Below are 27,324 nucleotides of genomic sequence, written 5' to 3' on the forward strand. Positions count from 1 at the left end.
ACGTGACGTCAGAGGCGGGGCGGAGTCCAGTTGTAATTTTTGGCGCGTTCCTGTGCGGACCGGGAAGAGGACGGGGTGTTGGGTGAGTAATGCCGGGCCTAGGGCGTGTGAGGGACTCAGGGCATCTGCGAAGGGTTTGGGGTCCAAGGGAGAGAGGCGCGAAACTCTGAGGCTGAGAGGCGGCGAGATCCGGATCGGGCGAACTGGAGACCTTCGGCCGGGGCTGGAAGATTGAGGGCTCGTGTGCTTAAGGAGCCTCGTTTAGTTTGTATTCTTTTGAAGAGCGCCCCTTTATTTCTATTTTTTAAAAGTTCATCTTTGACAATTTAATGTATACACATGCAGATTTGGTCACATTTACTCCTCCCCTCTTATCCTCCTCCTCTTTCTCTGAACCCCGTCTTCACCGTACGTGCCCGGCTTTCAAGTCTTTTTAAAATAACCCACGGAATGCCGGTACGTTTGCTTGCCTAAAGAGCACCATTTTAAAATGCTCGCCGCCCCACTGATCCTCTCTTGCTGACCCCCAATATGTGTGCATACTTTGTACCGGGCTCCTACAGAAAGAGACACGTAGTCTCTGCCCTACCCTTCCTAGGCTGGCATGAGGATCCAGACATCAGGCACCCACAGTGGACAGATGTGTAGTGACGAGGGCTAGAAGGGGCCTACAGATATGGCCGACTAGAAAGGCTAGAACTTAGCTAAGTGGAGATGAGAAAGAAGGCCAGGGGAGCTTTCTAGAGGAGTGAGTGCTTGAAGCCTAAAAGCAGTGTATGGTGCAGGAAGCTGAAAGCAAGCCAATGGAGAGTTAGAATGGAGTGTTAATGAGGACCTATAACACCTTAAACATAGGAAAGATGAGGAAATAAAAACAAGGAAAAAAGTACCCATTGCTTGCTTCATGGGCTTTGTGAATTTTGTTCGAAGGATAATAGGAAATCATCAGAATGTAGAATTTCATGGCCTGATTTATTTTCCTAAAGTATCACTGACAAAGGGGTGAGTAGCTGGGGGCGGTTGCTGCACTTGAGTGGCAGATACAAGTTGAGCTCTGTGAATTTGAGGCCATAGTGAGAGACCCTGGAGAGAGAGAGAGAGAGAGAGAGAGAGAGAGAGAGAGAATGATTAACTCTGGGGTGTGAGGAATCAATTGTGGGGGAACAAAATAAGCAGGCCAGGAAGGCGATATAGTTATTCAGGGTGACCTAAATTGGGGTGCTAGCTGTGAAGTTGGAGAAAAGTGGAAGACTAAGCATTTGTAGGTGGGAGCCGTAGTATTGTTAGGACGCCCCGGCTGTCAGGAGCAGAAGGGTATACTGATTTGATTTGGGGAAGCAGGGCAGCAGACTGGTAGGAAAGAGCCAAGACAGTTTGCGTGTCTAACCCTCAAGAAGCTTACAATCGTGATATCCCAGTGGATAACATTAGCTCATAGGGTCCATACAAATGTCTGTGGAGTGAGTGACGAGAATGTACCATAGTTAAAACCTTGACTTGCTAAAACTGCATGCCATAGCATAAGCTAAGGAATAGGATGCAGTTCTGAGAACCACTAAAGTCCAGCCAGGAATGGTGACACAGAGGCAGACTATGACTTCAAAGCAACCTCGTCTGTATAGTTCTAGACCAGCCAGCGTGACATAACGAAAGGGCAAGCTGGTTGTAGAACATTATAAGGCCCTGGGCTCAGCTGCACACATGAAACGGAAAGCAGGGTACGGAGTGGGGAAGGGGGGTTTTCATTTTAGTTATCACGACAGTCTCATGAGTAGGAGGCCACGCTGAGCTGTGTTCAAGTTTGACCTTGTCTGAATAGTGAGAGTTTCTCAAAACACCGGAAAGAGTTGGGCGGTGTTATCCATTGTTTGGTTTTGTTTTTCTTCAAGACAGGACGCCTCTGTGTAGCCCTGGCTGTCCTGAACTCACTTTGCACACCAGACCAGCCTCGGATTCAGAGGTCCACCTGGGAGACCTGGACTTTGAGGGCCTTAAAAAGTGACGGGCTGGACTGCAGTCTGACACTGCAGACAGTTGTACTTCAGTGTCCGTGGACTTTAGGACATGAGTATAACCAAGAAAGATGGTCCAAGGAAGGGTGTTTGAGTTCGGAAAACCATGCAGATAAATGCCATACTAAATATTATAGTATAAACACATGCTAAATATTAACAGAGCAGCCCTCTCCCAGAACTTTTCAAAACAGACCGGTTGTCTGACACATACTATAGATTATATCTGTCTTGAAAGCAAGACAAAAGGCCATATCTAGATTCAGGTTCTGTGTTCCAGCATCCTTACAAGAATGAACACGCCTTACACACTGAATGCATATATTTGTCAAAGGAGGCATAAAATCGCTTCCTAGAACAGTCCAGGGAACAAATGCATCTGAGGTAAAAGGCCCTCTGCCTTTTTTTCCTGGAGTTTTCGCACAGTTCCCAAGGCGTTCATCATTCATCATTCTGTTGGCCGTGTTCTGACAGCCTACTTCCACCTCCGTGTACTAGGATGAAAGGTGTTTGATACCATGCCCAGCTGCAATGTTATCCTTTTGTCTTAATTGTTCTTCTCCTCTGTGCTTTGCTGCCTACCATGGCATGGCCAGGTGGTGGTGGTGCACGCCTTTAATCCTAGCACTCTGGAGGCAGAGGCAGGCAGATTGCTGTGAATTTGAGGCCAGCCTGGTCTACAAGAGCTAGTTCCAAGAGAGGCTCCAAAACTACAGAGAAACCCTGTCTCGAAAAAGGAAAAAAAAAGTAGAACTATGTAGAATCTCATAAGCAGCTGCAATGATATAATAGTCCTCAAATGCTTTATAATAAAAAAAAATGGGATAACAGCCTAAAAATTTTCCCAGCCTGAATAGTTTCTGTTCACACCTTGTTGACTCTGTAGTCTCACACCCGACAGACACTGCGCTTTACCTGGGACTCCATAGCCACAATTTGAAGCCAAGTGTAAGAGCACTTCTTATATGCAAGGAGGATGCTACTGAGTGTTGATAATGGGGTGGGGGTGAGAAATGCCAAGTGCTGGATGCATTCCAAGGTTAGAGTTCACAGAATCGGGGATTTGGGTTCTGTTGGGTGTGAGGCGACTCAAGGGTGACGTGATTATCTCTTGGTTTTTACACAGCCGAGATTCTTCTACGCATCTCCTGGGCCGCCCACCTGATCTGCCGCCGTCACACTTGATCATCTCAACTATTCTCTCGACAGCATGAATGGTAAGGCCTTCCGCTTTTATTGATTCCTCTTTGGTTCACGGAGAACTACCATTTGGTCTTCTTCTACTACAAAATAGTCATGTTTAGTGACTTGTCATGTCAAACTGTCAGGTCAGGGAATCAAGATGGGCGGTCTGACTTCAGAGGTCACTCTGGATGCGAAAATCTTTTGAAATGGTTTGAGTCTAATAGTTTTTTGGTTTTTCAAGACAAGGTTTCTCTGTGTAACAGCCCTGGGTGCCCTGGAAATAGCTCTTGTAGACCAGGCCGGCCTTGAACTCTGTCTCCCAGCTGCCTCTGTCTCCCAGCTGCTGGGATTAAAGGCGTGCACCACCACTGCCTAGTCTAGTAGTTTTAATTCTTATAGTCCTTCTAATTTTGCTTGTTTTTTTAGGGATTTGTGCAAAGAAAAATTCCAATGAAGAAATATTGCTCTAATCAGCCAAGTTCAACTTGGAGCCACTCAGAAAGTTTGTGCTGGTTCTAATGGGATCTGAACAGATAGAATGGGGTTTTTGTTGTTGTTTGTCACCTAAATAATTGAGCTCATTGCCAGACACTGCATTTTTTTTTCTTTTTTGAGACAGAGTTTTTCTGTGTATCCATGACAGTCCTAGAATTCACTTCGTACACCAGGCTAGCCTCAAACTCAGCAATCCTTATGCCTCTGCTTCCAAGTGCTAGGATTAAAGGTGTGTGCCACCACTGCCCAGCTGAAACTGCACTTCTCTTTGACTCAGGCTTATTATACTTTGCCTTCTTCAAGCAAAGTAAAAGCAAAAGTTGAGATTTTCCTGGACAAGATCTTGTTTCACTCTATGTTCTAAATTGGGTTAATTTTATCATTCACATGAAATCACCCATGGAATAAAGTGTTATTTATCTTTTTTTAATTCTTTTTATTTTATTTGCATTGGTGTTTTGCCTGCATACATGTCTGTGTGAGGGTGTCAGATCTTGGGTTATAGGCAGTTGTTAATTGCCATATGGGTTCTGGGAATTGAACCTGTGTCCTCTGGAAGAGCAGTCAGTGCTCTCAACTGCTGAACCATCTCTCCAACCCAAGTATTATTTGTCTTTAAAGGTCAAATAAAAGCAAATATGACAAAAATGTTAATGATAACTAATTCTAGGTGATGACTTTATGTATCTTTCCCTATTTAAAAGTAACAGTTAAAAAGTGAGACAGTAGGTAAAGTCTGGTCTACATCTATGTCTGAGTGTTCTTCAGTTATTCCTTGGTCAAATTCCATGAAAGTATTTATTGCAGGAGGACTGCTCTTTAGAGTAGTGCCAGCAAGAAGTTCTTGTTCGGTGCCTGGTCCCTGATCTCCCTTAGCTCAGTGTCTTCTAAGAAGCACTCAGGGTCAGGAAAGAATATAAAAGGCCAACAACCGCCAGCCGAGTGACAGATCTGGAGGCCTGTTTCTGTTGCGGTGTCCGTGCTGACTGAGTAAGTGTACTTGTCATATCATTCTTCCTGGGGTAGACTTACTTTCCCGTTTCCCCTAGTGGAGGAAGACGACCTGTCTCTACTGGCGTCCCTGCTGGAGGAGAACGAGGCAGCCTTGCCTTGTCATTCAGAAGAGAATAATTCCATGTCTCCCGAGGACGGTGAGCCTGATGAATTTGATGAGCTTTTTGATGCTGATGGCGATGGTGAATCTTACACAGAGGAGGCCGACAGTGGAGAAGAGGGAAAGAAAGAAAGCCAGGAGGAAAATTTGGCCACTCTCTTTGGCGATGTGGGGGACTTAACAGATGATGAACTTCCTACTTCGCAAGTTGAGAACAAGGTCCTCCCTGTTCCTGCTCCCAGCCAAGAAAAAACCAATCAGGAGTTGCAAGGTACCCCGATTGCTTCCTTTCTCCAGTTTATTCATGAGAAAGTAGATGACCACAAGTTTGATAGTTCTCTTTAAAATAGCTGCAGGTATAAGGGTGGTGGCCAATGGCTTTATTTAAAATAAATAAAAGGTTAGAAGAATGACTTCAGTCAGTAAAATGCATGGGGACTTGAGTCCAGATCCACAATGCCCACTCCAAAGCTGAGTGGTGTGGTTTGTATCTATCTGTAACTCCAGTGTGAGCAGCTGGGGACAGATGGGACCCTGGGGCACAACCTGTAAGCTCAGTGAGAGACCCTGCCTCAAAAAAGTAGGAGCAATGAAAGGCGACTGACAACAAAGCCCTTGTGTATGCACACACGTGACTGGACTTTAATGAGCTGATAAATGAGGCTTTTAAAGTCAGACTTCAGCATTCAAGGTCCTCCCTACATCCTTGTCAGCCAGCTCTAACTGATCTTCCCCAAAACGGCTCTAATGCTGTTCCTGCTGCTTACACAATATTTTGCTTTCATGGGAGCCAGGGACAAGGCTACAAAGCTGCCACACAGTTTGTTTGAACAAGAGACCATTCCTGGACTGCCACTTTGAGGCGTGCACCTTGCTTTTCATACAGTTTTAAGTTAGAAAAAGACTCAGTAGTCTGCTGTTTCTTCCAATACCCGGTGTTTGTCATGTGAGCTTCAATTTGTGAAGCAAATTATTGTTTAACTTCTGTGATACGTGTCTGTACAAATTCCTCTTTTGTTTTTTTGTTTGGGGTTTCTGTTTTTCTGAGGAAGGGTCTTATCCTGGTTGTCACCTCAGCCGCCTGAGTGCTGGAATTACAGCAATGCTCAGCTAGTAGGATAAGCTCATAGCTAGCCCAAACGTCGAAGGCTTGATTACTAGGGATAAAACATTTGTTTCTCTATGGAACTTCTTGGAAATATAACAATTATTCCTGAGTTTGAAGTATGGGATTTGTTCTAGATAGTTTTCTGTCTACTTGACATAAGCTGGAATTATCTGAAAGGAGGGAACCTTAATTGAGAAAATGCCTCCATAAGATTGGACTGTAAGGTATTTTCTTAATTAGTGATCACAGGGAAGGGCCAGCTCACTGTAGGTGGTGCCATTCCTGGGCTGGTGGTCCTGGGTTCTATAAGAACGAACACTGAGCAAGCCATAGGGAGCAGGTTAGTAAGCAGCATCCTCCATGGCCTCTGCATCAGCTCCTGCCTCAAGGATCCTGCCCTGGGTGTACTCCTTTCCTGACTTCCTTTGCTGATGAACAGTGCTGTGGAAGAGTAAGCCAAATAAACATTTCCCTCCCCAACTTGCTTTTGGTCATGGTGTTTCATCTCAGCAATAGTAACCATGACTGAGACAGGACTGTGTTGTGAATCTCGAGGTTGGGAAAGGACAGCAGGAATACGGCCAGTGTTTGTGTCAAGTACAGTACTTTATCCCCTGATTCTTAGTATACTTTTCTGTCATAGATGAATTAAAGAAGTTGCAAGAGCAGATGAAATCCTTACAGGAGCAGCTAAAGGCAGCATCGATTAAACAGCCTCCAAGTATAGCCCTTTTGCACAAATCACCTGGTAATGTGACTTAATTCTAGCAATAATATGCTTATTTGTTACTAAGAAACAATAACATTACTGTTTTTATTCAACTCCTGCCAAAACCGCAGCATTCCTAATTCCTTTTATTTTCAATCAAGGAGGTGCATCTCTTCAGCCCCCTCTTAAGGAAAAGAAAGTTCGGAGAATTCAGGAGTCAGCATGCTTTTCTGCAGAGCTTGATGTCCCTGCTTTACCCAGAGCCAAGCGGGTAGCTAGGATGCCAAAGACTCCTGCAGGTATGGTACTCAAGGCCTCACTGGTCTCACTGCTCCACCTTGTTGAAAATACATTGTCTGCTGGGGGGCAGGGGGGTGTTGTGTGTGTGTGTACAGGTATGTATGTGTGTGTACCAGCTCCCGTGGAGCTGGAGTTAAAAGTATTTGTGAGCTTCCCAACCATTTCCACTCAAAATTCTGTTGGACAGCACTGCAGAGATTTGGTCTTCTCTCTCAAGATTTGTTTGCCTAAGGCATCTTGGTGCGTGCCTATACATCCAATATTTGGAGGAACCTCCATTCTAGGCCAGCCTGGGCTACATATTGATACCCAGTCTCAAAACAGCAACAAAAATTATCCCATATGTTGATTAAAAAAGAAGTCCCTAAGCAGGTTTATGCCTCTCAGTCATTCTCTCTCCACTTGTTATGCTAATTTTCTAGAGTCATCTTCAAGGACAAGCACACCCTCACAACCGCTACAGGTTATTTCCAATTTTCTAGAGCCCAAAAGCTCCTCTCCAAGACCAAAAAGTGCACCTTTACCACAAACCGTTCCTGGAAACAAACCCCGTGGGATGACTAGAAATCAGAGCGCAGGAACCCCTGGGAATTCTGAAGAACGGGCCCCACAGGTTCCCCAGGTCTCCGTGGAAGCCTTCTCAGGCCTGCGTCTCAGGTCAGTAGCTGTAACACGTCCCACTAGATGGCTCTGTGTCCTGTCAGACTGGGAACTCCGCAGCACAGCGGGCCATGCTGTCTTTAGCCCAGTGCAGTGTCATGTGTCTGTCTAGGGACGGCGACACAGTGAGGAATAGTGGTGCACACCTTTAACCTCAGCTCTTAGGAGGCAGGAGGATCTCTGTGAGTTCAAGGCCAGCCTGGTCTACAGAGTGAGTCCTTGGTAGCCAAGGCTATGTAAGGCTATTTCCAAAAACAAAAAAGAATGTTTGCCTGTTAAAAGAAAATGGACAAATAATAGCTATTTAATCAGACATTGTCATATCAAAACAGTGATAAAGATTTTATTGTAAAACTTCCTATCTTTGTATAGGTGCACTTTAGACTCTTGTGTGCAGGTTTAGAATCCTAGACTATTTTTTTAATTTATAAATTATGTAATTTAGGTGTGATGGTTCATACTTTTAATACCCACTGTCAGAAAGCTAAGGAAAGAGGATTGAGAGTTTAAGGCTAGCCTGCATGACTACGTGGCCAGCCTGGGCTATTAGAGTGAAACACAGTCCCAAAACAAAAAAGATAGTTTAACCAGAATAGCAGTACCTTCTTATAATTTCTTGTAATTACAAAGGATTATAAAGTAAACTTTATAGGCAAATCTATGTCCAGGGAAAAGTAATCTTCACTTTGAAAATTATTTTTTAATCTACTTTAAGGGGGAAAAAAGCTTACTTTAGCCAGATTGAGGCAGGAAGATTATGAGTTCTAGGCCAATCTGAGCAACATACTGAGTTCCTGTCCCAAGAAACCAAAACTAACTAAATAAAAATAAATGTATGCTAAATCCATATTATACAAAAGTTCCCTGAGCACTGAAGAGGTTGCTCCCCCTGTTGTCCCCCTTACCACCTGGTAAGGTGCCAGCTAGTCTACTGCCAGAAAAATAACCCATTAATTACTGGCTTCCTGACGCAGGCGACCTCGAGTATCCTCCACAGAAATGGACAGGAAAATGACAGGCCGGAAACTGATCAGACTGTCTCAGATCAAGGAGAAGATGGCAACTGAGAACCTGGAAGAAACTGACTGGGTGACATTTGGGGTGATACTGAGAAAAGTCACTCCACAGAGCACTAACAGTGTAAGCTGCTCCTGCCCTGGCTAATGACGGGTCTCCCAGCCTTCAGCTGCTGCCTGTCGGTCCTCTTGAAATAACCTCCAGTCAGCTCATGTCTTTGGGTTGGTGTCCAAGGGTACTATTAGCAGAGAACTCTTGACTGAGAGCCAGCTGGGCTTCTTATTGTCCAGTCATTTTTACTGCATTTCGGTTGTCACTTTTTAAGGGACACTTGTGTTGTTCCCTAAAACACTGATCTCTCCTGTGGAGAAAGCCAAGTAATTAGAGACGCTGAGTCCACAAATCCCAGAGATCCCCATGGTTGTAAGATGACAGACCAGAGGTGCTGACATGTTTGGCCCATTCCAGCGAGGTGTGTGCTTAGGTAACTGTTAGCAGCGTAGTTGGTGACAGTTGGTTACCTGGTATCTAGTCCTATGATCGGGTTAGGAATGATAACGCCATAGCTGCTGCTTGTCTCACTAGGGTGGGTGTGAGAAGTTGTGACACACGACCACGTACTGTGACACTGGACAGAAGTGCTGGCCCCTAGACCAGTTAGACCCTCTGCTAAGTTTGCTTATGGCCTGCCTTGCTTCTCTTTCATCCCAAACGAGGCAGGTAATAAATACTAAAGCCCAAAGAAAGAATTAGTGTAGAATTTGAAAGCACTCTGACAGCCATTTCTTTCAGGTGAATTAGATTCAAATATTTTCCCACAATAAGACACTTGAACCCTAAATGGAGGCACTATCAAATAGAATTCAAAAGTGATTAAAAGTAGCTCTGTTCACTCCAGGGGAAAACATTTAGCATCTGGAAACTAAATGACCTTCGTGACCTGACGCGATGTGTGTCCTTGTTCTTGTTTGGAGAAGTTCACAAAGATCTCTGGAAGACAGAGCAAGGGACTGTCATAGGATTGCTCAATGCAAATCCCATGAAGCCCAAAGAAGGCTCCGAGGAGGTAAGACTATCAGCTTTGACTGTGTGGTTTATACACTTAGTGTTTTATCAGAAACATCTATGTGAATCTACCTCTGAGCTGTACTGACCCTGTCCCCATTGTTCTGGTTCTTCATTTGTTGGCTCATTGCCTACCAATATTCTGTGAATCTACTTACTCTAAATCGTTTTGAATTAGTGCCGCAGTTCCCAGAGTTAACTCGTATTATCAAAGGAAAAGAGAGTGCATGTGTGTGGAGATGCAAGCACAGCTCTACAGAGTCACTTCCCTCCCACCTTTCTGGAACTGCACTCCAGGCTTGCACAGTAAGCACTTTTACCTGCCGAGCCATTTCGCCAGCTCGAGTTGATTGAGCTCTTCCACTCAGGTTTCCTTAGCTTTGCATAAATTTCCAGGGCTGTATCAAGAGACCAGTGTGTTGCAGTTGAATGAATTTTGCTTCATTAATTTTACAGTCCTAGCTGGAGCTTAGAGTCAAAGCAAATCTCTAACCTCCCCATCGTCCTTTGCATTCTGGGTTGCTCTGCCTCCCTGGTGAATTGCCAGCCAGTGTGAACTGCAATGGGTAGTCTTTCTACACTGACCCAGGAGAGAATGGTGAAAAGACTTCATCTGTTGGGTGAGAGTGTATTTGACCATACGTAACAAAAACACTTGAATAGTTTCTTTTAAACAATAAACACTGAGATTTAAATGTGTGTGATAGTTCACACCTGTAATCAAATTAGTTCAGAGGCCAAAGCCAGAGGATTGCTGTTAGTTCAAGGCCAGTTTGGGCTACAAGGTAAGATCCAGTTACATAAAACCAAAACAACAAAGTCCAACAATGAATTTTTCTTTTTCCTTTGTGTGCCTGTGTGTGTTTCTCATCGCCAGTGCTGTCCTGGAACTAGCAGCAGACTTCTTGTCTCTGCCTCCCAAGTCCTAGGAATACAGGTGTGAGTTACCATGCCAAACTACTGTTTTTCTTTATTTTCTTTCTTTGTTTTGGAGCCTATCCTGGAACTCACTCTGTAGACCTCAAACTCACAGAGATCCGCCCGCCTCTGCCTCCCGAGTGCTGGGACTAAAGGCATGCGCCACTACCGCCCAACTCTTTATTTTGTTTTGCTTTTTAAATTTACTACCTTTGATTTATTGTGGACTGGAAGGGGGTGCAATGGGTGTCAGAGCATACATGGCGAGATCAGAGGACGACTTGCAGAATTGGTCCTTACCTTCTACCATGTGGATTCCAAACATTGTACTCACCACTGAACCATCTAGCCAACCAAACTTTTCTTGTAAGTCCATTGTGGTATGAGGAAGGTCACAGTTTTGGGCCAATCTAGGCTATGTGGTGGGTTTGAGCCATCCTGTAATACACAGTAAGACCCTGTCCTCTCCTCCCTCAAACAAACAAACATCTAGAAATAGGTAATTTAGTGATGTCATATCTCTATGAGTATCTTAATTTACTTTTTATCACTGAAGAGATACCATGTCCAAGACAACTTATATAAGAAAGTCTTTAACTGGGGCCTTCAGAGGGTGAGTCCATGATCATCATAGTGGGGAACATGGCAGCAGGCAGACATGGCACTATAGCACTAGCTAAGAGCTTACTTATACCCTGATCCAGAAATTGGAAGCAGAAAGAGAGACGAGCCTGGTGTGGGCTTTTGAAACCTCAAAGCCCACCCCCAGTGATATAGCACCTCCAACAAGGCCACAACTTCTAATCCTTCTCAAAATATTTCAACCAACTTGGGACCTAACATTAAAATATTTGAACCTATGGAGGCAATTTTTTCTCTAACTACCACAGTGAGCTTCTGCCTTCACTGACTCTGTGAAACAGAGTACTGTGTCTCCCCACCCTGGAAGGTGGAACATTGGTTACTACTGATCCTGGCTTGTGATTAGCTCTGATTAGCTTGGTGTTCTCTGCTAAAATTCCTAGATCTGGCATTCAGTTTTGCACAGACTCTGCTACCAGAGTGTGAATCCGATAGGCAAATCTATTCCATTACAGGCAGGCTCATCTCTCTAGACTCAGGAGAGCTCTCCAGTGTAGATGGAATCTTACCTGTGGCCAACTTTGCTCCATGGCTAGTTGGGGATTTTAAAAGCTTTCTGATCTGGATTTTGTTACCTAGTAACCACTAGCCCTTCTGGTCTCAAGTGACAAGATATCCCCTTCTGGAAACAAGGACAGAGCCCAGGCAGTTGAGAACATTCCTTCTTATCTCAGCCTGTATTCTTGGTAGGTCTGCCTGAGGACTGGCAGCTGGGAATGGGAGAGTTGAGTCAGCCAAGGTCACTCAGGACAGTCCTTCTGGCCTCTTACCACCATTGGCGGCAAGATGAAGGAGGGTGAGCCAGCCTGGCTCTTTTTAGTGGGAAATCAAGATTTTTCTGTCAATTCCTGTTTCAGTATAATTTGTCAGGCCTTATTATATGACCATTGTTGGCTGTAAGGATTGCTGGGAAAACAGGGCCACTACATCCATTGTCTGAGGCTAAGCACTTGACCAGCCAGGACAGTCAGGATTCCAATAACCAAGAGGAAGGAAAAGTTGGTTAGACAGAAGGGAGCGGAATGAGTCTTCTGCTTTTCTCAGTTTATATCTGTATAGACCTCTGGGTTCAAAAATGCCTAGCAGGGGCTGGAGAGATGGCTCAGTGGTTAAGAGCATTGCTTGCTCTTCCAAAGGTCCTGAGTTCAATTCCCAGCAACCACATGGTGGCTCACAACCATCTGTAATGAGGTCTGGTGCCCTCTTCTGGCCTGCAGGCAGACATACAGGCAGAGTATTGTATACATAATAAGTAAATAAATATTTAAAAAAAAATGCCTAGCAAAAGCGGGAGGGGGGGCACGCCTTTAATCCCAGGGCTCAGGAGGCAGAGGCAGAGGCAGATCTCTGAGTTCAAGACCAGCCTGATCTACAAGAGCTACTTCCAGGACAGGCTCCAAAGCTATAGAGAAACCCTGTTTCAAAAAAACAAAAAACAAAGAAAAAAAACGCCTTCCAAAATCAGCTGCAGAAATCTTCACCCATTCTTACGATAAAGGCTTGTGTAACCTTTCTCTCACAGGTGTGCTTATCTATTGATCATCCTCAAAAAGTCTTAATTATGGGAGAAGCTATGGACCTGGGAACCTGTAAAGCCAAGAAGAAGAATGGAGAGCCGTGTACACAGATTGTTAATTTGGTGGGTCTCAAATCTGTCAGTCTGGGTTGTGCCTATGGTTTTGACTCAGTCATGAGGGGTAGACTTTGGGTGCTGTAGTGGTGAGCCAACGGGAGCTCTGGGAGAGTGGACTGCACCACCCCCAGCCTGCTGACCATGTCCTCACTGGGTGCTTTTCCCCAACAGCATGACTGCGAATACTGCCAGTATCACATCCAGGCCCAGTACAAGAAGCTTAGTGCAAAGCGGTCCGATCTGCAGTCGACCTTCTCCGGAGGACGGATTCCAAAGAAGTTCCGCAAAGGCACCAGCCTAAAAGAGCGGCTGTGCCAAGATGGTTTCTACTACGGCGGGGTTTCTTCTGAATCCTTTGCGGCGTCCATGTAAGACATTTTTCGGGGCTGCATTTGGGAAAGGATTTCGCCAAAGTGGTTAAGAGCATCTTTCGTTCCTAGAGAGAGAGGAGTACACTCAGAATGAATGGAGAGTCATGTGATCTGAACATAGAGCCCATGCTTCATGTTTAGCTGAGTGGGGTGGTCCACATTTGCAGGCCCAGCTCTTGGGGAGACTGAGACAGAAAGAATATGAGCCTAAGACCAGCCTAAGCCTCCCAAATGGAGGAAGCAGTCTGGAGAGGTGGGCATACTGTTTGGCAGAGGACCTGAGTTTGCTTCCCAGTACTCAGGCCAGGTGGCTCACAGCCTCTGTCACTCCAGCCTCAGGAGATGTCCTGCTCTTTGTTGACCTCTCTGGGCACTGCACTCACTGTGCAAACCTACACACACATGCGCATATACACATAAGAATAAATAAACATTTTTCTAAAGTGAAAAACAATTGCCACGCAGTGGTGGCACACGCCTTTTTCCCCAGCACTTGGGAGGCAGAGGCAAGCAGATCTCAGTGGGTTCGGGGATAACCTGGTCTACAGAGCTAGTTGTTCCAGGACAGCAAGAACTACGTAAAGGAATCCTGGGGGAGGAGGGGGGGAATGGGGGAAAAGAAAAGAGAAAACAGTCAAGAGATAGAGGCAGGAGAATCAGGACTCCATGCCCACCTGTGGCAGAATTTCAGGCCAGCTTAAGCTGTGTGAATTCCCGTATCAAAACAAAAGTGCCAACATCCCTTGAGTCATTCCCTTTTTTATTATTATTCGTTGTTACTATTTCTGTTGTCGTTATTATAGAGTGAGGTTGCAGACCTCTTAGAAACCATTAACTTCATGGGTGCATATGTGATGAAGCCTGGCCTTGACTTCCTGACCTCCTGCCTCCATCTCCCTAGTGCTGGGATGACATGTTTGTGCCACGCTGCCCAGCTTCTAATAACATTTTAAACTGACCTATAATTGTAAAATACTAAACTTTAACAGACACTAATTATTTTAAGACAAATCCTTAGGCTTCTGTATCACAGTACTGACATTTTTTTTCCAACCCTTTGGCAAGACATCAAGCAAATCTGTAGGTTACCTGTTCTCCATCTGTGTTTAGTGTACAAACCAGAACTCTGGCAACTCAGTTATGGCTAGCAAAGCCCACTTGTGTGAAGCTTGAGAAACTTGGGCGGTTGGTAACAAACGCATGCAAATCTTCATGGCTTGTGCTGGGCACTGGTGGCACACGCCTTTAATCCCAGCACTCGGGAGGCAGAGGCAGGCGAATCTCTGTGAGTTCGAGGCCAGCCTGATCTACAAGAGCTAGTTCCAGGATAGGCTTCAAAGCTACAGAGAAACCCTGTCTTGGAAAACAAAAAGCAAAAATTCTTCATGGTTTGTTTCTGAAGGCATTGCAGCTCAGTAATTTTTGCCTTGGTGGCTCTTGTCTTTTCAGGGCAGCAGCTGTTGCTCCTAAGAAGAAGGTTCAAACCACTTTGACTAATCTGGTTGTGAGGGGCACAAACTCCATCATCCAGGAAACAAAACAAAAACTCGGTAATTTTTTTTTCTGCACCCATTCTCTGTCTCCAGTAGAAGTAGATGCAGTATTTGGGATTGAGAATGGTTATGGCTTGCTTATGTTCTCTAGTGATGAATAACCAATTATCACATGGTTAGTGGCCAGTGTGGCATAGGCTAAAGGAAGAGAAGCTTGGTGATGAGCAGTAAGGAAAATCTGCAACTTGATCTTAGCCAAGTCTTAGCTAGTCAGGCTCTCAGCATCCAGGATTAGTGTCAGGTTCCTGGCTGATTTTGTTAAAATAGACCTAGGTGTGACAGCAAGAGTCTACTGGTACCTGTAGTCCTAAGAGTGACTAGTAACTTACTTGCATGGCCTCTTACTCATGTCCCAGAAATGGCATATCCATGGGCCCCGCAGACCTCGGGGGCTTAGCATTTGATATTCACGATCCCCTTACTGTCCTACTAATTTGCCCTTTAAGTTAAAAATTCTGCGTTTTCTTTGAGTAATCCATCTTATTTACTAACTAGTTACTAAGTTATGATTATAGTGTTTAAAAAGTGATGTCACATGATATGAAACCATTTAGATTCTGAATCCTCTAGAATTAATGTTTGCATATTTCAGGAATTCCGCAGAAGAGCTTGTCTTGCTCCGAGGAGTTCAGGGAATTGATGGCCCTGCCCACATTTGGAGCCAGAAACTTAAAGCACTTAGCCAAAGCCAAGTCTTCAGGTACAGTCAGCATATGTGATTATGGTGTGTCTGCCCATGTTCCCCAGACCTCCCTCCCCGACAACCCTAGTATGTGGCTTGTGTTTTAGGAGTAATGGGGAGCCCAAAACCTGCCATCCAGTCGATCTCCGCGTCAGCCCTTTTGAAGCAGCAAAAGCAGCAGATGCTAGAAATGCGGAAGCGGAAGTCGGAAGAGATACAGCAACGGTAAAAGAGCAGTTGAACTCCCTATTGGATAGCTCACCCAGGACTCCTCAGAACACTCTCGTAGGTTTTTGAATGTGGCTGCCGATGTGGGTTGACTGTTTTTGTTATAACTTAAATGACATTGAGCTGTCTGTGTCTAGCTTAGGCTACTGCTCCCAGAGCCTGCTGGTACAGGGAATAGGTATGACCCTAGGAAGGTGAGAAGAGGCTTTCTGAACAATGGTCTTGACCTCACTATTTTATCTACAAAATGAGAAGTTTGGGTGGGGTGGTTCTGAAGTAAAGCCCCAGACTTTGTTATTTTAAAGGTGTCAAGCATGGGGCTGGCTAGTGGCCCAGCAGGTATACATGATTGCCACCCAGCCAGACAAGCCGAATCCCATCCCCAGGCCAACATGGTAAAAGTATAGAACCAACTCCCACAAGTTGTCCTCTGACCTCCTGTATGTACTCAGTGTTGGGCTTGCATGTATGCACGCATACATACATACATACATACATACATACATAAAAAGCAATTGTTTTGAAAGTGTCAGGCATGGTAGCACATGCCTATAATCCCAACCGTTGAAGGTAGAGGCAGGAGGGCTACAAGTTCAAGCAACAGTGTGACCCTGTAGGAAAACATTTACACATCCTTCTTGAGACTGTAGGGCACTATCTTGTGGATGTTGCAAACAACTATAAAATATAAAATTCTTTTGCTTTACTGAGTTTTTTTCTTGTGCTTTTCGCATCTCCTGAAACTTACCATCTAACTTTTGTGTCTGTGCTATAATTGATCAGAGCTGGTACTGGCGAATTAGGTCGTTACGATAAGTAACCAGGCTAGCTCAAGAGTAACAGGAATACTTTAATAGTTAGAGAGGGGAAACTTACACTGTAAGAATGGAAGTTTCTAAATCCAGTAGGTCCAGCAGGCACTGCGCAGAGAGGGCATGCACTTGCATCTCCAGGTTTTTCTACCTGGGCTCCAGGCGGCCACACCCTAACCAGATGTGATTGGTTGAACTTCCCCACCATTGCTGAATAGATGTTTCATGTGTGTGTAGAATGTCTTCACATTGAAGCTGTCTTAAGTAAAGTATAACTAGGTAATTATTGGAAGGATGGTTCTCAGACAGCGTGGTGCATGCTTGTAACCCTGACACTGACGAGACTTAGAATTGTCTGTTCTAGGTGCTGTGCTACATTGTAAGACCCTGACTCACGTAGCCTGGGTTAGCTTTGAACTCATTATCCTCCTGGCTTTGCCTCCCAAGTGTAGGAATGTGCCACCACACCTGGCTTGAATCTTTTTCCTAATATGTTAAATCTATACAAAAGAATCACTGTACCGGGCAATGGTGGCGCATGCCTGCCTTTAATCCCAGCACTCGGGAGGCAGAGGCAGGCAGATCTCTGTGAGTTCAAGGCCAGCCTGATCTACAAGAGCTAGTTCTAGGACAGGCTCCAAAGCTACAGAGAAACCCTGTCTTGAAAAACCAGAAAAAAAAAGAATCACTGTGTAGGTTGCAGTGCCATTCTTGGTAAGGATCTCCCTTTCTTTACGGTTTCACGCATGTCTGTAAGGAATTTTAGTCACTTCACCCCCTGCCATCACACCATCTCACCCCTCCCTTGTGAAGGATATTCCCTTCCTGTAGGATAAACTGAAAAGCAGGGAGATGCCGTGAGGCCCTGGGGGTCTTAGAGCTAACCACACACAGAGTTACCTCCACATCGCAATTGTAGGTGTGTGCTGTAGACAGCGACTCCTGCAGAGCCAGCTGGTAAAAGAGTCATCGGTTAGGCAGTGATAGAACAGCTATGGCATGCAGTTAGCCAACAGTGAGCAAAGCTGCTGTTGTTCTTGGTTGCTAATTTGAATTCTTAACCGAAGAAAGGAAGTTGTTTACCTACAACCAGTTGTCCTCTCTTGCTTGTCTAGGGTCTCCCAGGCCGCCGAGAGTTCTAGACTTCAAGGTTTTTGAGCCTTGGGAGTGTATTTACTTGCATTTATTTACTTTGGGATTTAGTTGTGGGGTGGAGCCCAGGACCTGGAGTATGCTAGACAAATGATTTGTCTAGCCACATGCGCAGCCCCATATTTAGTTACTTCATATTCCTTTCAAGATTCCTTCAGAGCTCAGCTGAAGTCCAGAGCCCAGCAGTGCCATGTTCGTCTCAACAGTCTGCTGCCCAGTCTCCTCGAATTGGGGCCGAGTTCCCTGGGTTGGAAAAAACCACAGCCACACGGATGCCTAAGCTTGGAAGAGGCATCTCAGAAGGGGATGATGTTCTCTTTTTTGATGAATCTCCGCCGCCAAAACCAAAGCTGGGTGCAGCAGCAGAAGCTAAAAAGGTAGCTGGGGTGTGGAGATAGGGCTCACTGATGAAGCGCTTGCTGTGCATGAGGACCTGAGTTTGGATCCCTAGTGCTCCTGTAAAAAGCGATGCTTCACGGCTGCCTGCAGCACTAGTGGAGGAGGGGAGTGCACACAAATGGATCCATGCTGACCAGCACTTCTGGCCAAGGGGTGGGTTCTGGGCTGGGGGAAGATCTTATCTCAAAAGATAAGGAGGCTGGGGCTGGAGAGGTGGGTCATATTGGTTGGAGAAGTTGGGTGCTCTTAGAGGATCCTAGACCTGCAACAGACAGCTCACACAGCCTCTAACTGCCTGACACCTTCCTCTGCCCTCCAGGGCACCTGTACACACAGGGTACACACACAGATAAGCAGGTTCTCAGACATACAAATGAATTTTAAATAAATAAGGTGAGAGCAATCAAGGAAGAGAAACTCTGGTGTCCACTTGTGGCCTCCACAAGCTCTGGCGTGTGCACACAGGCACTCATGTGTACTATAAACACCAAGGTATTTTGTGTCTGTTTGGTTCTGCTGGCTTCTGTTTTCATTGCTTGACTTTGTATTCTGTGACTAGAGATGGCATTTGAATCCCTGTGCTACTGAAAGATGGTCGTTTAGCAGCTGTTTACCAGTCATCCTAAATAGATTCAAAGTCATTTGCACTGATGATGGTGTCAGCCTAATGCCATTAATCTAATCCAAGAAGGTGAGAGCCATTGTCTCAGTGCACTGTCTTGTCAGTCTAGAAGAAACAGCCTTCAGGAAGATAGTGTCTACAGCTTGAGACAGTAGCTTTAGACAAAAAAAATCCTGTAATTGTTGAGATAAAACTGCAAAATAATGGTGGAAAATCTAGCTTCTTAACCAGGGCTGCAACTATGTTTAGGGGCCCTTTGTGACTAAATTTATGAGTCATGAAAATTTTATTACTAATAAAAGTATGAGCACACAATGTCAGAAAATTAGTTCAGAGTCAAACACGTGTTGAATCCAGGCTGCTCCTGGTAATCCTTGCCCGTGTTGATGGAGAGACTTCTACAGGCTTGCTTTTGAACCCGCCACGTGCCATCCCAATACACAGCACCAATGAACGCTGTGAAATCTTGGCTCAGGTTCCATGCTGTTTTATATTATAATTTACAGTGGTTTTGCTATATGCACAACTTTCTACTCTTAGAGAAACATAATGGTTTAGTTACAGAAATTAAACATAATCACAGTAGCAAAGACACTTAATATTTTCCTCCCATCATTCATCAGCCTATAAGTATCAAATCAGTATATCTCTGAAGTGTTTTATGTTAGAACATTTGGCTTTCCAACAACTTCCCTAAGCACACTTCTGCTACTTCATAGTGCTTATTTCTGTGAAATACCATTCATAGGCCCAGATCTTTGCTATTTGTTTGTAGACCTATTTTTCTTCTGTCAAATTTTAGTAATTGTGTGTGTGTAGTGCACATGTCATGCATGTGGTGGTCAGAGGACAACTTGCAGGAAGAGCTTCTCTCTGCCCTCCACATGGGTTCCCAGGATGGAACTCAGATCGTTAAGTTTCCCCCACAGACCATCTTAGCAGCCCAGTTTCTCTAGAGAACAAACGGGCTGAGGCTACAGGTATCTGTCTCATATCAACTCTTTTTTTTTTTTCTAGTTAGCTGCTATTGCAAAATTAAGGGCAAAAGGCCAGATTCTTACAAAAACGGATCCCAACAGTATTGTAAGGAAGCAGATGTGTCCCCAAGATGTACTGGAAGTGAAGGAGCGTGCAGAGAAGAGCAACATGGTTTCTCCTGAAGGTATTGCAGCTTCACAGTCAGTAGCGGGATAGGCAGATCCTGTTAGTAAAGAAGTTACTCTAAGTATCACCAGTACCCTGACATTGTGTTGGTTCTGAGTTGGTCTCAAAGTAGTCCAACTCTCCTCTTGCTCCAGTGTCCTGAGGTCTGGGTTTGCAGTCACATAGCACCTGCCTGGCTTATCCAGTTATTCTTGTATAACACACTGACTTGGAATGGAATCATGTACAATTTGAGCACGTGAGGAAAGGATTGTTCACTGAATCTATGCGTTTTATATTTACATAAAGATTTTTGAAAGGAATGGAATTCCTTTGTTATAATTTGCTGTTTCTATTTTTAAAAACACGGGAGCTGCTAATGTCCTTGTAAGTGGGCTCGTAAGTCAGATTTGTGTTCTTTTCTATCATTGTACTCGGAAGTGAAGGACAGTTCATGTTAGGCATGCTCCACCTCATGTTCTTATTCTAGGCTCTACCTCTCTTTAGTTTTTGGTTACTTTTTGTTTGTTTGTTTTTATCAAAGCCTCATTATGCAGCCCAGGTTGTCTTCAACCCTGGTAATTATCCTGCCTTACTTTGCCAATAATGGGATCACAGCCCCTCGTGCCCAGCTTTCTGTCCACTCTTGAAGTCACCCCTGCCAGTTACAAGTGGGGTCCCTTTGTCAGGGTTGAAGAGCCTGGAAGGAACAGAAAGGGAAGGGAGCTGGTGGGTGAAACACATTGGTTCCCTTGGTGTCTCAGTAATCGTTATGTTCTGCAGAAGATGAGCTGGAGCCTGCCAGGAAAAAAAGGAGAGAGCAACTTGCCTACTTAGAATCAGACGAATTCCAGAGAATTCTTAAAGCAAAGTCTAAGCACACAGACATCCTGAAAGAGGTAAGCGCCTAAGCAATCAGATCCGTGTCATTCAAATCAAGGTGCTAGTTGGACTATCTGCTTCTCTGCACAGGTGAAGACAGACCTGTGTGGTTCACTTTGAGAAGCAGGAATGTTTCAGATGGGGGATGTGTACGTGCATGTGTGTATGTGTGTGAGCATCAGAAGACAGCTCAGCTGCTGTGCTGTGTGCCTGCTGACCTGGGGGATGTGTACGTGCATGTGTGTATGTGTGTGAGCATCAGAAGACAGCTCAGCTGCTGTGCTGTGTGCCTGCTGACCTGGGGGATGTGTACGTGCATGTGTGTATGTGTGAGCATCAGAAGACAGCTCAGCTGCTGTGCTGTGTGCCTGCTGACCTGGGGGATGTGTACGTGCATGTGTGTATGTGTGTGAGCATCAGAAGACAGCTCAGCTGCTGTGCTGTGTGCCTGCTGACCTGGGGGATGTGTACGTGCATGTGTGTATGTGTGTGGACATCAGAAGACAGCTCAGCTCTTGGGCTGTGTGCCTGCTGACCTACAAGCTTCTGGGCATTTCTCTTGGTTCTGCCTTAGTTGTGCTAGGGTTACAGATGCATGTTAATTTTTATGTGGATTCCAAGGATCCAGGTCAGGTGGTTCGACTTACAAAGCAAGTATTCTTACCCACTGAGCCATCTGCTTGGTACTCTCAAGTAATATTTTAAGTTTGCATTTGTCCTTGCCGTGAAGAATAACAACTGATGTATTATTAAATAGACTGCCATATCATGAAGTTTACATTTGGCTTGGCTGTGTTATATAGAAATAATGTTTACTACTTGTTTTCTTCTCTGTAATATGAGAGGAATTTTTTTCCATTCAGACATTTTTATACTGACATGTCAGGTACATCCAACAATTAACCCCATCACTCCCAATCCCCTTTAATAACAAGCATCCATATTAAAATTCATGGATAATATAAATTGCCTGTACTTACAGTTTCCGAGATATCATTATGATATACAAACTCTATGAGAGAAAACAGGAAAATATTTTTGACAATACTTATTTTGCCCTTTAAATGCTTGGAGATAGCTTACCCTAGGAGAAATAATATAGTCAGAGGCTTGAGTCCGTAAGTGTAAATGAGACAGCCTGGAAACGAGGCTTCAGCAGAGCAGGCATGAGTTATCCTGGGAACTAAACATTTCGTCAGTGCACACAGGAGCTGCCTAGTCGTGTTCTTAGAATAGTCAAGTGTTTATCAACCATGCACAAGAGCATCACGCTGTGCAGAAAGCAGTTCTGTTCTGTATGTTATAGTCAGGTTCCTATCCACATGTCCCCTAAAGCACGCCACATCTGTGTAGGACACTGAATGCTGTTGTCATACAGGGAGTGACCCTGCTGGTCTGGAGGTAGCAGTCATTTAGATAGCAGATTCCCAGACTGTCCCCTGGGGAGTGCCACTGTTCCCAATTATCTGTTCTTCTATTGATTAATACCTAACAACGGGGTCATAAGTCTTTCCACTGGACTGAAACTAAGAAAGGATAACAATGCCAGCCTCAAAGACTGCAGGCTGCACTCCTGTGTGTTCTGCACGCTCACCTTGTACAGCTATCCAAAGGAGTGTCGTCACTCTTTAGATACAGCCCCCTGCCCTCATCCCTGCTGCTCCAATTGCTTGGGATGCTCTTGTGCCCTGAGCACTTGTAGAGACCAGTACCTAGCTGATGGGGTGGCCACCCGTGGGGCCGTGTGGAATCTGTTGGAGCAGTCTGTTTACTGGCATTGCTAATAATGTCACTGGATTTATTTGAATTTGTTTTAAAAACCAAATGCCTTTAGATCTTTTTATTCCCTATCTTAAGGACGTTTTTTTCTGCCTCTTATGATCGTTGGTTTGCAGTTGACATTTTGCCTGTCTCTTCAGTTCTGTTTTGATGGTTCTCGAACTGTTGTGAGCATTACTGGATTTGGTGGAGTTACTCCTGTGGGTTTTCTCCTCAGGCCGAGGCTGAGCTACAGGAATCCTATTTTGAGCCACTAGTGAAGAAAGAACAAATGGAAGAAAAGATGAGGAACATCCGAGAAGTGAAGTGCCGAGTAGTGACATGCAGGACGGTGCGTGCAAGGCTGTGTGGGGCAAGTTGGCAGGGTATTAGGAATGTGGGGATGTGAGGCCGTGTCTTGTAATGTCATTTAGTTAGGCTGGAAAATAGACAAAGTTCAGGCTCCCTGCCTGACGGGATGGTGATGCTGTGGAGCATTTGTAGGGAGATCCAGCCTTGTGGCTGCTACGACCAAGTTGTTGCTACTGCTGTTTAAGTTCCAACACACCCTGTGTATTGATGGTTCAAAGTTTGCCATCTCTGGGAACTTGGCCAAACATTTAAAAAAAATTTTTTTTAATTATTTATTTATTTTGGGAAGGTTCTATGTAACTCTGACTGAGCTGAAACTTACTGTGTCTCAGGCTGTCCTTGAGCTTACTCCCCTTCTGCTGCAACCTCCCAAATGCTGGGTATAGAGACAGGCACCTCCAAGCTCAACCTTCCTGACATCTCAGAGTAATGTTATTCTATGTGTCTGCTTAGCTGGAAATGGGGCAGGCATTGGGAAAAACAGTGTCAGAGAGAGTCAAGAAATCCACTTGAGCCTGGTGTGGTGACTCTGTGCCTCCAATCCCAGTATTTAAGAGATGGAAATAGGAGACTCGACGTGAGCATGAATTTGAGACCAGTGTGGGCTCCAGAACCCTGTCTCATAAAAAGGATGAGTTGATGAAGTCCCAGCAGGGACAGACTGTTGCGGGAAGACTCTCAGCAGCTCCTAGTCTCTCCTTCAAAGCCTCTCACTGCGCATGTGGTTTGTGTTGTCTGTGCAGTGTGCCTACACCCACTTCAAGCCACTGGAGACCTGCATCAGCGAACAGCATAACCTCCACTGGCACGATGGCATGAAGAGGTTTTTCAAATGTCCTTGTGGAAACAGGACCATCTCCCTTGACAGGCTCCCAAACAAGCACTGCAGGTAGGGGAATTGCCCGGGTTCTCTGTCTCTGCGGCACTTCCTTTATGGTCCCTGAAGCATGAGATCATCACCCCATGCCTTCCTGTAGCTCCTGGTAACACGTAGGCTGAGACTGTTACCTGGGACCCCTGAGAAGTAGCCCCACTCCCCCAGGTGAAGGGTGTGCACAGTGGTGGTGGACTGATGGGTGTTCACTAGGGCGAGCAGTGTGCTGGACTGATGGGTGTTCACTAGGGTGAGCAGTGTGGTGGACTCATGGGTGTTCACTAGGGTGAGCAGAGTGGTGGACTGATGGGTGTTCACTAGGGCGTGCATGGTGCTGGACTGATGGGTGTTCACTAGGGCGTGCATGGTGGTGGACTGATGGGTGTTCACTAGGGCGTGCATGGTGCTGGACTGATGGGTGTTCACTAGGGTGAGCAGTGTGGTGGACTCATGGGTGTTCACTAGGGTGAGCAGTGTGGTGGACTCATGGGTGTTCACTAGGGCGTGCATGGTGGTGGACTCATGGGTGTTCACTAGGGCGTGCATGGTGGTGGACTGATGGGTGTTCACTAGGGCGTGCATGGTGCTGGACTGATGGGTGTTCACTAGGGCGTGCATGGTGGTGGACTGATGGGTGTTCACTAGGGCGTGCATGGTGGTGGACTCATGGGTGTTCACTAGGGCGTGCATGGTGGTGGACTCATAGGTGTTCACTAGGGTGAGCAGTGTGTACAGCCCGTGGCTGGAAGAACAGGAGCTTTTCCAGCAGACAGCACTTATGAGAATGGTGCTCTCCCTAGACCCAGAGCATTCTCCTCTAGGAAACAAAAATTCCTGCCTAGATTGTGCTCCTCACTGGGATATGTATTGCCCTGTTGTACCGTCATCTGAAGTTTCATCTCTGAAGTCTCCAGATTACAAAGTAGCTGAAGGCCATTTCTCAAGTCATTGAAGGCTTATTAGTAGTTTCAGAGCTTAGCCATAGATGAGAATATAATGAGTCCTTCCTTGAACAGCTAAGGAAGGAAGGGACAACTTTTCCCGCGTGCCAGCCCCGCCCCCACTGTCTTTATGTCTATGGGGTTGGGAGTCTGTTAATACCTTACTACTGAGTAAAGCCTTTTTTTTTCCTGTTTCAGTAATTGTGGCCTCTACAAGTGGGAACGGGATGGAATGCTAAAGGTGTGTATGACAATCTGCTTTTCATCACCGTAGCAAACATTACCTGCATAATCAGCCTCAAAGGAGGAAAGGTTCACTTAGTTCACAGTTCTTCAGTTTCTGGCTGCTTAATCTATGGCCTTGTTGTTTTTGGACCTATGGTGAGAGGAGAAGACAAAGGAGGCTTCCTCACCAGGAGCGCACCAAGCTGTGCCAAAGCTATAGCACCCGGCCTTGGGGCATTCTAGATGTTACCTGTACCTGTGCGCTACTCTCATTCTAATCTGTGATAGTTGGTGACCCATTTCTTATTCGTGCACTCCCCTTTTCCTAGGAGAAGACTGGTCCAAAGATAGGAGGAGAGACGCTGATGCCAAGAGGTGAAGAGCACGCCAAGTTTCTGAACAGCCTTAAATAACCCTCTGCAGATGGTTTCTCACAGCCGCCCTTACTTCTTGTGGCTCTGTGTTGTCCTTCTTCCTGATTGGCACTGTGAGGAAGAAGTGCTTGGTAAGCACCCTGCCTCCTTGCTTCCCATTGTGTGGGGGGTTAACACCATCGCTAACACTGACAGGCACTGGGAAGTCAGCCTGCCACAGTCTTTGCTGTTCACACTCCAGTGCCTGTCTTACAACAGCCACACAGGTGTTTGCCCCCAAACTGAAAGGTGACCATGGAACTGTGCTTCTGGGTCTCCTGGTTGGAGACAGAGAATGAATATTTTAATTTAAATCACAGTCAAGTTCAGGTGTTAATATGGACACCGAGATACAAAAGAACAAATTTCGGATGACTGTCGGTGCTTGGTTTCCTTGTGTGTAAACAAAGCCTGGGCTTTGTGTCTGTGGTACCCAGCACTCAGGTTCTGGGTGAAGAATTTCCTTGCTGCTCATGTGGTCTGAATGTGTGACATTGGAAGCCACCCCCTTTCCTTTTGTTCCACTGTTATTTCAAGTCACTGAGCCAATTGTGACTCAGCTCTTTGATGCTCACAGTGCTGTTGGACTCTGAAGTAGAAATACCTAAAGGTGGCTTTATTAAAATAAAGCAGATATACAACCTGAGAAGCTGCAAAGCATGACTCAGAAACCAGCTGTGCAGACAGAATCTCATGGACTTTGGGGGTGGCGGCTATACTTGATTATGTGTGTCAAGAATCTTAAAGATCAAAGCCTCTACTTTTCCCCAGGAACTGTAGTTCTTGAGATCGGACTGGCTAGACAACCATTTTTCAAATAGTATTTGACCCAGATAAGTGCTGGTGCTGTCTAATGCTATAGTAAACTGGAAGGATCGTTACCCTGGAATCTGAACTCTGACTGGACAATGTCAAGAGTGTAATCCTGTGGAAAGTAGTTACGAGGTTTTCAAGCGCCAAGGAGACATGGCATGCTCCGGGTTTCATACAGCGAGCGTTGTTTCTGCTCTGTGGGCAGAAGGTGCTAACTATCACAGATCTAACCACCGTCCTCTTAGGAGTGTTATGCTTACAGACACTTCAGACTTTGCCTTCTAATTTAACAAAGAAAAAATAAAGTGTTTATTAATTAAAACCAAAAGGCACTTGAAACTGATGAATGGAATGGAGGTGTATCTGAAGTCTGCCTAGAACGTGAACGGTAGATTGTTCTTTGAGCCACCTTTACTATGTGGGACATGTGTTCTCATCTGAATAGGACGTGACTGGAGGCTTCACTTACATGCTGTCTTTAAAATGTGTCTGTATTTACAAGGCTTCATGGTGACCTGAGTCTGGATGCCTTTATTTTTAAACTTTAATTTTAAACTTCTAAGTAATTGGAAACACAGCGGAGCCACTTCCCACTTACACTGAGTATTGGAAGGCTTGGATTTGTGTGCATTGTGTGTGGTTTCCCAGAATATTCAGGAGTAAAGAGGAGTAGCGAGAACTGCTCATGAGCCTTAAATATTCATTAATGGAATTAGTCTTATAATCCTGCTTTTTAGTGCTTTTACCAACTATTAAATACTTTCATACAAACTCACCACGTGTTTCTCTTTGTTCTTGATCTATTGTTGGTGCTGTTTTTGTATCAGATTAAGGCAGGCTATACACTCTATTCTAGCAACATTCAGAAACTGGCTGATCTGAATGCATCTTCATGATGCTTTGTTTGGTTTGGTTTTGTTGCTTGGTTTTGGTTTTCTGAAACAGGGTTTTTCTGTGTAGCTGTCCTGGAACTCACACTGTAAACCAAATTGGCCTTGAACTCACAGAGATCTATCTACCTGTCTCTACTTCCCAAGTGCTGGGATTAGGTGTACACCACTACCACCCACCAATGATGTTTTTTTGTTGCTGTTTGTTTTGTTTTTTCTCTGTTTCTGTTTATTACATAATAACTTTTTAAAAAACAAATCCTGTTTCCAAACAAGGGAAGTTGAAGTTGTTTATCTAATAGTCCTGCAGAATAACAAACAGGACCCTTCCAAAGG

At 45.1% G+C, this 27,324-nt stretch overlaps 1 protein-coding gene across 1 annotated transcript; it reads left to right on the forward strand.

The window, feature by feature from the left end:
* Positions 1-34: 34 nt before the first annotated feature.
* On the forward strand, positions 35-26,867 carry Mcm10 (minichromosome maintenance 10 replication initiation factor). The gene is made up of 20 exons (XM_075970448.1): positions 35-82; positions 3,139-3,229; positions 4,742-5,077; positions 6,558-6,662; positions 6,785-6,922; positions 7,346-7,580; positions 8,558-8,723; positions 9,499-9,666; positions 12,748-12,864; positions 13,030-13,226; positions 14,679-14,779; positions 15,375-15,482; positions 15,572-15,689; positions 17,805-18,033; positions 19,695-19,839; positions 20,604-20,719; positions 22,699-22,812; positions 23,576-23,721; positions 24,846-24,888; positions 25,202-26,867. Exons 2-20 carry the CDS (start codon positions 3,223-3,225, stop codon positions 25,283-25,285), a joined length of 2,673 nt encoding a protein of 890 aa, XP_075826563.1. The 5' UTR covers positions 35-82; positions 3,139-3,222; the 3' UTR covers positions 25,286-26,867.
* Positions 26,868-27,324: the final 457 nt, after the last annotated feature.

This window comes from Microtus pennsylvanicus, chromosome 4 (assembly GCF_037038515.1).
Source record: "Microtus pennsylvanicus isolate mMicPen1 chromosome 4, mMicPen1.hap1, whole genome shotgun sequence".
Taxonomy (NCBI): domain Eukaryota; kingdom Metazoa; phylum Chordata; class Mammalia; order Rodentia; family Cricetidae; genus Microtus; species Microtus pennsylvanicus.